Source organism: Castor canadensis, chromosome X (assembly GCF_047511655.1).
Source record: "Castor canadensis chromosome X, mCasCan1.hap1v2, whole genome shotgun sequence".
Classification (NCBI taxonomy): domain Eukaryota; kingdom Metazoa; phylum Chordata; class Mammalia; order Rodentia; family Castoridae; genus Castor; species Castor canadensis.
Window position 1 is genome coordinate 121315227 of NC_133405.1, and position 13012 is coordinate 121328238.

At 39.6% G+C, this 13012-nt stretch overlaps 1 protein-coding gene across 1 annotated transcript in view; it reads right to left on the reverse strand.

Moving 5' to 3' along the window:
• The window catches only part of Pdk3 (pyruvate dehydrogenase kinase 3), a 66164-nt gene extending 57081 nt beyond the window's left edge, over positions 1 to 9083 (reverse strand). The window contains exon 1 of the mRNA XM_020180566.2: positions 8792 to 9083. Within this exon, the coding sequence (XP_020036155.1) occupies positions 8792 to 8897 (106 nt within the window). The 5' untranslated portion in view covers positions 8898 to 9083. The remainder of the gene's footprint in view (positions 1 to 8791) is intronic.
• Positions 9084 to 13012: the final 3929 nt, after the last annotated feature.

The window sequence follows — 13012 nt, forward strand, 5'->3', positions numbered from 1 at the left end:
TGATGACAGAAAGTACAACTCAGAGTGTAAATGAGATGATGACCAAGAACATGGTTCTCCTTGAGAGATATGAAGGACTCCTACTGTGGGTCATAATCAAATCCAGTCCTACCAGAAAGAGAAGTATGGAGGTAAATTAGCCTTCCCTGCCATAAAAGCAAAATGAGCTAACTGGAGACAATTCAAAGCCAGTTTGTATGATGATGGTGCAAAGTCTAAGAAGACCAGTTAGTTAACCTACCCACAGTCCCCTTAGCACATTTTCAATAATGTGCTAGTCAATGTGCTTCCTGTCTAATTTATCAATATACACAAGGAATTTATACAAATGATTAAAACTTCAGCTTCCGGGTGCTAAATGTTCAAGGGAACTTTACATATAACAAAAATGCAGACAATAAACCCAAGCAGGGAAGAAAATCTTTTAGTTCCTATGTTACCTATTATACCATTAAAATCACAAAACCTTATTTTGGCAGGACTGTAGAGAGACTGATACACTTACATTTTGCTAACAGACTTGTAAATTAAAGCTATAAAATCCCTCAAAGCCATTCACATGGTAATTCTGCTCAGAGACAGACACCCTAATGGTAAACTACCAGATTATCTGAAAAAGTCTTAGCCACCCCCAAAAGTCACTCTCCAGATAAGCAAGGTTTAGTGTTCCGTAGCATACAGGAGAAACAACTTTACCACTTAAATGCAAAGTAAAAGCAATCACTGCTCAGTTCTTTAAACAAGGAACTGAATTATCTTAGAGGAGGACTTGGCAAACTTTCCTTAAAGGACCAGATAGTAAACATTTTTGCCTTTGTGGGCCACCTACTCTAGCAACTCAACTCTGTTGCGGAGGGACCAAAGACACAAACTATATGTAATGAAAGGGCAAGGCTGTGCATCAGTTAAACTTTATTTACAAAAACAGGTGTTGTCAAAACCCATGAAGCAGACGACACAAAGACTGATCCCTAATGTAAACCATGAACTTCTGATGAAAATGATGGGTAAATGTCATAATATGTATATATATAAAACACTGGTTATTAGTGGTTCATCAGTGTCTCATACTGGTACAAATGTTGATGGTTGCGGAGGCTGTGTTGGGGAGGGATACAGGGGAACTCTCTGTACTTTCTGCATAATTTTTCTGTGAACCTAAAGATACTCTTAAAAAACAAGGTCTACTGATAACAACAAAAAAAAAAACCAGGCCAGTAGGTTATAGTTAGATATTCTAGCTTAGACTAGGCTATTTCTAAAATAAAAGGATTTGTCCAATTCTGAGGTAGATTATCACTAAAGTAAAATAATTGGATGCCCATACAATATAAAGAAAAAGGAAAGGTGTGGTGGTACGCCCCTGTTATCCCAGCACTTGGGAAGCAGGAGGATTGCCCAGAGTGAGACCCTGTTTCAAAAAAAAAACAAAAAAAGAAAGGAAGGGGAGGGGAGGGTAGTGGAGGAGAGGGAAAGGAAGGGAAGGGGGGAAAAGCAATAGTAATGACATTTTCTGATTCCAAGCAACAAAATCAAGGTTTCCCAAATCTTGCCAACAGTTGACCAATTTCCCAAAAGCTTAATGGGAGGAAACCACCCAGACATCAATAGGTCAGTAAGTTGCAGCTATGTCTCCCCTTCAAAAGCACACAAAACAAATTCAAGTGCTGCAAAGATGATGAAGCCAGGGCTACAACTTTAAATGCCTCGAAGATGCCCTAGAGCCTAATAAACCAGGCTATGTGGAAACCCAGACTATCAGAACCAGAAATCCCACAAGGTTAGTTATTTCTTTAAATTTAAATACTAAGTTGTGATAAGCCAAGTTAGATATCGAGACTCTCAATTGTTCTCTTCCCCTTTAATTCTGAGTATCTGGCTTGTGTCCCCAAACAGGTTGGTCTAATTTTTGGCAACCCCTCACAGTAGAAAAAATTAGCTGCTTACAGAAAAGGTCTGTCATGTACATATGTAAAGGTACAACATAAACATACTCAGAAGCAAAATAAGATTATTGTTTTTCCTTTTCCCTAACACAAAACTAAAAAGAAAAACAAACAAAAACCCCTTTTCATCTTCTCTGGGAACCAAATTGCTGTTCTCCCCAGCAGTGATCAGACTTCAAGGAGTAAACTGACTTTAAAAAAACTAAGACTTTGTCAGAGCAGTCATTTGGAACTAAAGACAACTTTTCGGTGGCTATCAGAAGCTTAAAATATTTATGAAAGGAAAACAGAAGGCAACTGGGCCCTTAAGCCTCAAGAATAATAAGAACCAGGGAACTGGCTGCTGCCTTCTAATAGCTAAAGTCTGAGGTTCACAGAGCCAGTGTGATTAAGGTAGAAATCAAAATATGAGGTTCAACCAACCTGCTTTCTGGTGGTTTTATTTGGGAGATGCTATATTTAAATGTGGGGACATTACGGAAGTTTAAACTTATATAACTGACTAAGTTAAAGCGACAGAATGTTTAATGATCTCTATATGGAGTAACTGCCATTTATGGAGCACTCATTCTGTGCAGAGCGAACTGAGCTGAGGAAGCTGAAAGAGGATATAAAGAGGTGAGCACCGCCCTCTGGAAAGAGATGATTTAGGATGAAATTGAAGATAGGAGCAAATAACTTTAATATAAGTGAAGCTGTGCAAAATACAATGAAGCTGGAAAATACAACAAATGGGAAGTAAGTCTGCAGGGAAAGTATTAATGTGGTGAAGGAGAGAACCAGAAGTGGATGGGATGAGGCTGAAAGATGAAAACAAAGTCCAAATGGTAATGTCAATCATTTCCTACCAACTCATTCAACATTCAGAAGGGTCATTTTTTTAATTTGTGTCACAACAGTCCAAGTTCTCTTTTTCTTTTGTCACCAAGAGAACTTTGTACTCATGGAAACTTAAGTCAAAGAATCACAGTTGTAAAAATATAACAAGGAGTCAACATGACATTAACAGCCATTCAAAGACAAAAAATTGGTCCAAAAATCCAGGGAGGTTTGTGGGGGGAATAAAATGTAAGAGTTATATTAAGAAACAAAATCGATAGTTTATTCTGAACATTAAAATGTGGTATCCCCATTGTTCCTAATAAGGAGTTAATACATACTGGCTGAAGCCACACTGTCCAATAGAAATATAATGTGTGCCACATATATAATTTTAAATGTCCTAATAGCTGAAGTAACAAAAAGAAAGATAATTTTTTATATTTTATTTAACCACTTAACAAATACAAAATTTCATTTCTTTTCTCTCTTTTTGGTGGTACTAGGGTTTAAATTCAGGGTCTCACATTTGCTAGGCAGGCACTACCCCTTAAACCATGCCCCAGCACTTTTTGCTGTTTTTCACAGTGTCTTGTGATTTGAGGGGCAGGAAGTGTAACTTGCTTATTTGTCCTTTGGTCTGGACCACAATCCTCCTAGTTAAACTTCCCAGGGAGCTGGGATTATAGCTGCATACTACCATGCCCAGCTTATTTGCTGAGATGGAGGTCTCACTAACTTTTTGCGAGGGCTGGCCTCCAACTGTGATCTTCCCAATACTCTCTGCCTGAGGAGTAGTGGGGATAACAGGTGTGAGCCACAGCACTCAGACACAAGATATCATTTCCACATGCAATCAACATAAAAGGTGTTGAGGACTCAGTGTGTAGCTCAGTAGTAGAGCACTTGCCTAGCATGCACAAGGCCCTAGGTTCACTCCTCAGCCCTTCAAGAAAAAATGTATTTGTTGAGATATTTTATTATTTCATATTAATTCTTTGCAATCCACTGTGTAACTTATATTTCAATTCAGAAGGTAAATTTCTATCAGAAACAATTGACCTAGAATTACATTCCATATAATTACATTCCATATTCCATTCTTATAGTTGATAAGGTAAACTCACATATACAAGTTCTTCTAAATATACTTAAAAGTTAAGTGAATCAAGTCTCTATTTTAAATTTAAAATAAATCAATTTAGTTTCTCAGCCACTCTAGGCACATTGCAAGAGGTTCATGTGACTAGACAAAGGGGCTAAAGAAATGAAGTAATAATTATAAAGATAACTACTGCAACCAAAAATTCAAACCTAAATATTAATTAAAATAAATATGGTAAAAAGAAATATATGTGATGTGATAAGAAAAATAAGGTGTGAAAAAACAAAAAGCAAAAGAAAACTTCAGATGCTCATTATTACAGAGAAGCTTTCATTATCAATAAATATTCACAGGGTAAACTTCCCACATAAAAGAAAAAAAAATCATTCCCAAAGCAAAAACTTCACATTACATTTAGAGAAACATTAAAGCAAAGTAACTCAGAAAGACTAAAATAAAAGGATAGCAATGTTGCATCAGGAAATACAAGTAAGAAAATAAGGAACTAGATCTCAAAGTCAAATAAGGTGGATTCCAGACCAAAAACACATTCAACTAGTTAAAGGGCAGCACAGTAATACTAAAGGGTGCATCTCACAATGAGGACATGGCAGTTAATAAGCATCAAACATAACTATCACAAAATGAAACTGTAAGAGGTATATGGACAAACAATCGTATTATTAGGAGACTTTAACTTCCCTCATGTTTGACCCATGACAAATCAAGTGGATAAAAAAAACAAAGGTATAGAAAACCTAAATAACATAACTAATATGGTAGATTAGATGTAACTCTGTAACTTGAGCAGAGAGCATAACCTTCTTTTTGCTGCCCAAAGAACGCTCACAGAAAATAACCATATACTAGGCGATAAACACCAATAAATTAGAGAATAATTCAGAGAATATTCTCTGATAACAAAACTAAACATAATTACTAAACAGAATGCACCTACACTGGAAATTTTTTAACACTCTCAAACAATAGAAGAATAAAAATCTTTCAAGATGCAGAAGAGATGGGGCAGAAATGATCATATACACACATCAGCTGCTAAAGCAGTGATCAGAGACTTAAGAAGTGAAATAAGCAACATCCAAAAAAAAAAAACCTGAAGAGAAAGTAAGCATCCAATTTTTACAAAAGAAAAGAAAAAAGTACAAAATAAACTTTTGTTTATTAGGAGATTAGAGGGAATTAATAAAGTTGAAGTGTACACTAATGAACTAGAAAACAAGAGTCATAAAACTAAAAAATCCAACCAAATAAACCGTCAGCTAACCTAATAAAGAAGGGGGTGGTAACAACAAATACAAAATTAAGAAATAAAAGGGAGAAAGCCACAGGAAAAATTAAGACAGTTAAGAGACTACTATCAAAGCTGGGAATAGTGGCATACACAGGAGGATCTTGAGTTTGAGGACAGCCTGGGTTGTGCTCTGTCTCAAAAGAGAGAAAAAGAGACAGAATGACACTATTTCATCTATTCAAATTGACTTAAAAACCTGGAGGATGAGGATGAGGATGATTTTCTAGAAAAATACATCAAAACAGGCTCCAGAAGAGACAGAAACTTTATACAGATGAATACCACATAAAAGAGAAAGTTGTGAAAGGGCAATAGTACTCAAACATACTAGGTTTAAAGGTTTTATATGGATGTTATACCAAATCTTTAAAGAACAGATAATTCAATGAATAAATGGGTATTAGCATTCAAAAAGAAAAAATAACTTTCTGAAATAAGAATGACTTTGATGAGAAAACCTAACAGCCTGAACGCACATACATCTACAGACGTACATGGATATCAATATAATGAACCCAAGAGTTATCAAACTATCCTCTTTGCTTCTATATGTTTATAACTTTCCATAATAAAAAGCTAACACAAAGAAATGTTTACTCAGGGAGAAAAAAAATCTATCTAGATACCATTTCTTTACATATCAAAAGTTCAACAACAATGTGGGGAAAGTGTAGGAAAACAGGCACTCTTAGAATCTTCTAGTGAAAGAGTAAACAGACAACCTCTATGGAAAGGAATTTGACAATGTTTATCAAAATTACAAATGCACATCCTAGCTGATATAGCAATCTCATGTTGAGGAATCTGTCCTATATATACACTCAGACATGCATGAAATCACAATGTACACGATAATTCTCTACAGCACTGGTTGTTATAGCAAAGACTGGAAACAACCTACTAGCCATCAATACAGAGTTGCCTAATTATACTACACTTATATAATGAAATTCTCAGAAGCCACAAAACAGAAAAAGGAAGTTCTTTTTAGATGTGGCTATGGAAAGCTCTCTAATTTGAACCTGCCATTTATGCAAAAAAGAGGGGCTAATAAATAGAAGTAGAAGCAGGTTTTCTGCCTATGTCCTTTTGTATCTTTTGAACTGGAAACCACATAAGTGTAATCTCAGGCCCAAACAAATACATCATTTTAAAAAATCTCACCCTTTGGTTGAACTGACCAAAGTAAAGCATATTCACAGCTGGGATACATGGAGAAACCTCTGAATTTGGAATTAATAATGAAAGACAGGACTGTAAAATAGTTACAATGGTTGGGGGTACTTCTGGGAAGAGGGAGGGTAAATGGAGGAGATTAAGGTGAGGGAATATGGTTGATGGGCCTCATATACATATGTGTATGTGTATATATATATATAGGCATATATATATATATATATATATACACACACGTGTGTGTGTGTGTGTGTGTGTGTGTGAAATAGAACAGTGAAACCTCTTGCAATTGCTTTAAGTGGGTCGGGTTGGGGGGGGTGGGAGAGACAGAGGGGACAATCTAACCAATGTACAATATAACGCTATTCAGAATTATCACAACAAATTCCCCCTGTAAAATGAATACATGCTAATAAAAATGAAAAAAAATTAAATCCCACCCTTTGTCATGTACTACAGTATTAACTTTATAAATTTAAATCCACTCAGAACACTTGTTATTCTTGTTACACTTGCTGGGTGGCAAGACATATTTTCAGAAAAGATTTAGTTCAAAGAACTTTTATTATTTTAAAGGCCTTAGAGAAACACTATATAGAGATGGAATGGAGACAACAGATCAAACAGGAGAGCACCTAGTTAATGTTTCTGAACTCTGATGATGCTTTAGAAGGATCCAGGATCTTCTAATAATACCAATGCCCTGCACCCCACCCCCGGACCACTGACAACAGAAATTCAGGGCATGAAGCCCTAGCCTGAAAACCACTGATCTCAATGCTTTAAAACAGTGATACTGGCCACATAGGATTTCCATGATAATACTGTCCCCCATTGTGGTTTTCCTACTCAAATAACATCCTCGCCCAGACACCTATTAACATGGGTAGACACTAGCTGCCACAGAAATAAATGAACCAAAATTTCATCTACACTATTGGAGCTATGACAAACTTTGAGGCTTAGAGCAATGAGGATTCCTTTTGTCTCTTTTTTTTGTTCAATATTACTTTTGTTCTTTTTATTGTGAATTAACCTGTCTCATTTTACCCTAACAAAGAGTTGACAGAATAATCTTCTCTAACTTATAGAGATGGAAAACATGTTTATTTATAGCAACAGCAACATTTTCATTCCAAACTCTGAAGTCAGGACCAGCCTCAAACCTCTAAAATTCTACAAGTAGCCAGAGATGATAGAGCCCAACTACCGAAAAGCTTTTGGGAGTGAACTTTAAAGATGCAAAGATGAACATCTCACTGAACTTTGTGTTTTTCTCAGTCTGTGGCAACCTGGTTTCTAAAAATTTTAATCTGGTCTCAACTTTAACCTGTACCTCTCTTCCTATCCCAATTGGGGTTTTGTTTTGTTTTGTTTTAAAGTATGGAGATCTCACTTTTTGCATAGCAGATGTTCTATCTACTCTGTAGTTTTTATGCCCAACTCACACCATCCCTTGACATTTACATAAAATTCATTAAACAAACAGATGCTCCATGATTTTCCTTTGAGCGCTTAGAACATCTTTGCTGCTCAACTTTCCTTGTGGGATGCTGAGTTCCATTGTGATACTTGGCTGCACACTTTTCTTTCACCTTCAGGTGTTTCGCAACCTCATTCAGTAGTGGTAGGAAGGGTAGTCTGGGGAAACACGATTCAGTTAACAGAAGATGGTACAATCTATAACCATGTTAGCTAGGCCTAAGGCAGGTTGGGGGCCCAGGTCTTCCTCACTCCCACCTCAAACCGTTGGAAGCTACCTCAGCCCACCCGAGGTGGGTGTGGATGGGACACCAGAGGAGCAATGAAAGGTGCTGGCACCGAGACTGGAGTTGTCCTAGATCCTGCTTTGAGTTAGGAGCCCACAAGTCGGCTCTTGCCCAGCATCCTAAGGCGTTTGCAGTTCAGGCCTCTGACTGCTTTACCATAACATAAGGAAGCCTCCAGTTCGAGTCCCGCAACTCCCGGCTACACAGCAACACCTTACAGCAGAAAAGGAACAGAATGCCACTGCATAATTTACTCAACCTCAAGGTGTTTCTAAACAGCTCTTACTCAACTAAAAAAAAAATCTAAATCTAAAACGTTTAAAAGCCACCCACATCTCATTCTTTAAGTTTTAAAGACTGCGGGGAGGTTTTGTCAACTAGGTCCGAAGCTAATGATTGGCATGTTTGAAGAGTCCCGCCTAGGATGAAGGTCCTTTGACGCGGTTTCTGCGTTTCTGGGCTAGCCCTCTGCTGGATGTGAGGGTGCCAGGCCCTGCCACCCCTCGTCCCAAACTCCGAACCCTGAGGAGAGCTCTTGGGCATCCCCCAGCCCCGCCCGCGGTTCCCACGGACTTTGTCCTGAGGCCGAGGAGACCCGGTCGGCAGGCCGGGATGGCGGCGCCCCAGCACCCCGAAGCCCTGAGGGCCATGGCCCTGCACTCACCAAAGTCCAGGAACTGTTTGATAGAAAGTGGCGATGGCGAGAAGCGCGAGTAGCGCTCTATCTGCTTCGGCACCGGCTGCTTCAGCAGCCACTGGAAGAGCCGCATCCTCGCGGGAGCAGTGTACCGACGCGACGAGACCTCCGGACGGCTGCCAGGGCCGGCGCAGCTGAGCTGTGAGGACACCGCACGATCCTGGGGTGTACCTCAGCCTTGGTCTCGGCCTCCGCGCCACCGGTGCTGCCGCCGCCGCAGCAGCAGCTCACGGGCCGCGGCTGGCTACCCGCGGCTTCTTAGGCTCCGCCCACAGGGGCGGGATCGGCCGCCGCACGTACACGGCGCGCGGGGGTTCTAGGGGCGGGAGAGGCATGCGGCAGAACGCGCTTGCCGCTGATTGGCTGCCGCCGCTGCCCTGGCTTTCTCAGGCTGGGTGAGGCACGGAAGCCTTCCTCCTTGGAGGTGGAACTCAGCCTGGCTAGGCAGGTGCTAGTGCTCCCGGACCCAACCCTGGTCAGATCCTCCGAGGCCCTGGCTGAGGCCGAAAGGTAGCCAAGGTGCTAGGAGATGGGGAGGACGCTGGGAGCCCACGTCTGAAACACGATCTTAACGCGCTGCTCTAGGCTTTTTCAGCCCAAGGCGCCTCTTCCGGAAGACCTTCACTGTGGCACTTTGGGGTGTTTGTTGCATCTTGATACTTTGATTTTCATGTTCTCTTTATCACTTAATTACATTGGCTGTTTCATGCCCCCCAGCACTGCTACCGCCTTTGGACAAATGTAAGCTCACTGGTTTGGTTCAATCCCCACTTCCCATGATTGGACAGGGCTAATTGTTATGTCTCTGACCCTCTGTTTCGTAGTCTCTGGAGCCCCGCCCCGCCCCGCCCTCCCGCATTTGAACGGCAATGTTAGGTCACTGTCTCTGTTTACTGGCCCTCCAACCCCTCCTTCCCACCTGGGCCAATACCTTTGGACAAGGTAATATTATGAAACAATAATTCTGTTTCATATCCGCCCACCACTACCACCATTGGGTGCAACCCACTGTAACATCACTAACACTTCGACTTGTGCCTCCCCCCCCACACCTCCAATATGGTTGGACAGGATTACTTGTAAGGTCACTTACTCTATTTCCTGCCCCACCACCACTACCACTGGAAAGGATCAAATGTAAGATCACTGACACTCTCCTTCATACCTCTTCACCACCTATGGAGATAGGACCTGGCTCAGTTTCATAACCACTACCACTACCACCCATCACTACTTTTGAACAGTAGTCCATGCTTACACTGTGTTGTGTGTTCTTTGCATAAGATTGAATTTGAACTCATGGCTCAGTGTATGAAATCATTATTTCCTAATGTGAATGTATGAAATACCATTTTCTTTAATTATTCCCATTCAAATCTTGACTTAATTTTTGGTAATATGTAAACGTCAACTAAGAAAGGTAGAATTTATTTAGGGAAAAGTAAAAATACAACTGGAAACCACTCCTTTGTTCTTATTGGACTGGTTTCCTCACTGAATGAGAATATTAGTGTTTAGCTATTTAGCTTTTGTGCCTTCATTGGGTGTTTATAAAATAGTTCATAAAACTATTGCTTCATAAAATAGTTGCACCTCTACTCCTTGAAAAAAAAAATGTATGTGAAAGTGACATACATTCGGAGACATTAATGGTCTTCCCATATTTCCGATTTTCAAATACAACTTGGTCATCTTGGTGGTGGTTTGTGGATTACTCTGTCATTTCCATTCAAATCAAAGCTTAAAGAACATACTAACAACCCTTTCATCTGGCAATGTTACCAGCAAAGCTAAGTAATCTAGCTGCTGTACATGGGCAGACAAAAAGAAGACCATAACCAGTGGTTCCTCTAGTGACTTTCTTGGGTGCTATCCACAGGTGAAGTGTACTGGTACCAGTTGTGGTAGTCAGTGAGCAGGAGGAATGGATATTTTGTAGAGAGAGGTTTTCCCAAACTAAGCAACAAAACATCACTGATCTTGCTACACTTGTAAATTTTCACTTGTTTCATGCTCTCCTTTTCTGCTGCACAAAATGCTACTTTGTATATTCTGTTGACTACTTGAATTTTTGTTTGCCTGGTTTTATGCTTTTCTGAAAGCCAGCAAAGTCCTAAAAGTTGGGAACAATATCAAGGAGCCTGGTATAATGACCAGCCCTAAACTTGGTTCTGTCATTAACTACCTGTGTGATCTCAGACAAGTCTCCTGGCTGTATCCCAGTTATTTTAATGGCATTTATGGCAATCAAGTGGAATAAATCATATCTAATATAAATATAAGGTACTGTTATACCTCTTTTGTACAGCAATACATATACTTTTACTTAAGAGTATATGATAACTGGCTAAGTCCAGAAACTAAAACAGTGGGTTGATTTCATTGGTGATTGTTGTTTCTCTTGAGAGAAAAATATCTTGAACTTTTCCCAATTCCTTGTATAGGCCCTTACACAGGCCCACTTCCTGTGGCTCCTAAAGTGAAATACCTGGACCAGCAGTGGCAGCATTTCCTGGGACCTTGTTAGAAATGCACACACTTGGACCCTGCCACAGACATTTTGAATTAGACACTCTGGGCGTAGGGCCCAGCAATCTGTGTTTCAACAAGCTTTGGGGGTTTAAAGTGTTTGATACTCCTCTCAAGAGGTGGAGTTTAACTCCCCTCCTGAATGTGGGCTAGGCTATATACTGGCTTGTAATAAATAGATTATGGCCAGAAATGATGAGATCTTATTTGAGACATTAGGTTATAAAACAATGGAGCCCCACAAAATGCTTGATCAATACTCCTCAAAGCTATCAAGATCTTTAAAAGCAAAGAAAGCAGAGAAACTGTCACAGCCAAGGAGAGCCTAAAGAGATATGAAAACTAAACATAATGTGCTATCTGGAATGGAATTCTAGAACATAGAAGGAGATAGTAGATTAAAAAAAACCAAGATATTCTGAATGAAATATGGACTTTGAACCAAATTTGTTTAATAGTCACATATAAATGTTGGATCATGAATTATAACAAATCTCTCTCTCTCTCTCTCTCTCTCTCTCTCTCTCTCTCTCTCTCTCTCTCTGCTATGCTAAACCCTATGGAAAGGCCCACAGAGCAGGCCCTTCCATGTGGCCAACACCTTGAGTGACATCTCATTGTAACCTCTTGAGCACCCCTGAGTCAGAACCACTTACCTAAGCAGCTCTGGGACTCTTGACCTCCAGAAATTCTCAGTTTGTTGCTTCCAGCTGCTAAATTTTTGGGTAATTTGTTCTGCAGCTATTGTTAATTAACACATATGCCAGATGATTCTGATGCATGCTTAGATGTGAGACCCACCATCTTACCCTGTGCACTCTAACCCAACTCGCTATTCTTTCTAGCAAATGTCTCAGATCTCAGGTTAATCACTTAAACACCCAGAGAGACCTTCCCTGGCTAGGAAGTTGATTCATTCCCCATGCTATATGGTTTTCTGATTCTTTGTACTTTCCACTGTAACCCTCCAAAGACTTTGTTATAATTTGATTAACACCTATCTTCCATACTTGACTTAAGCATCAGGCATAAGTACCAGTCACTATGTAAGTTCCCAACAAATATTTATCAAATAAATAAAAACCAACTAAATAAAATCTACCTCAAATCACATTCCCTCTCACCACTTCTAAATGGGGAGTAAAGGCAATGGTACTCTTTCTGAGGAAATCGAGCAATGATGGGACACTATATAAATCATTATATGATACAGACAAAACCCAAAGTTTAGAGTGGAATAGATGAGAAAAATGAAACCTGATTATCTCACTATCAGTCACTAGTTGGGAATCTTATTACAAAATACCTCCAGTATCACCTCCCTGGACTTTGAGAGCCTTCTCACTGTCTTTTTCTCCTTTCTTTCTTCACTCTCAACTAACATTTTTGAGCACCTATTGTGTACTCTGTAAAAGTACTTTGTTGTCTCTTTAGAGTAAATATGATGGATGAATATCCTTATTGACAGGTCAGTGAACTATGACACAGAAGGGTTAAAATAACTTAGACTTGTCCAGCTTGTAAATGACAATCTGGGTTCAAATCCAGGTCTCCTGACTCTCAATTCTGTGTTCTTTCATAATACTGGCCTGCCTTTTATAAAAATAAACCTTACTTTTAAAACATTTTTAGGTTTGCAGCAAAAGCGAATGGAAAGTA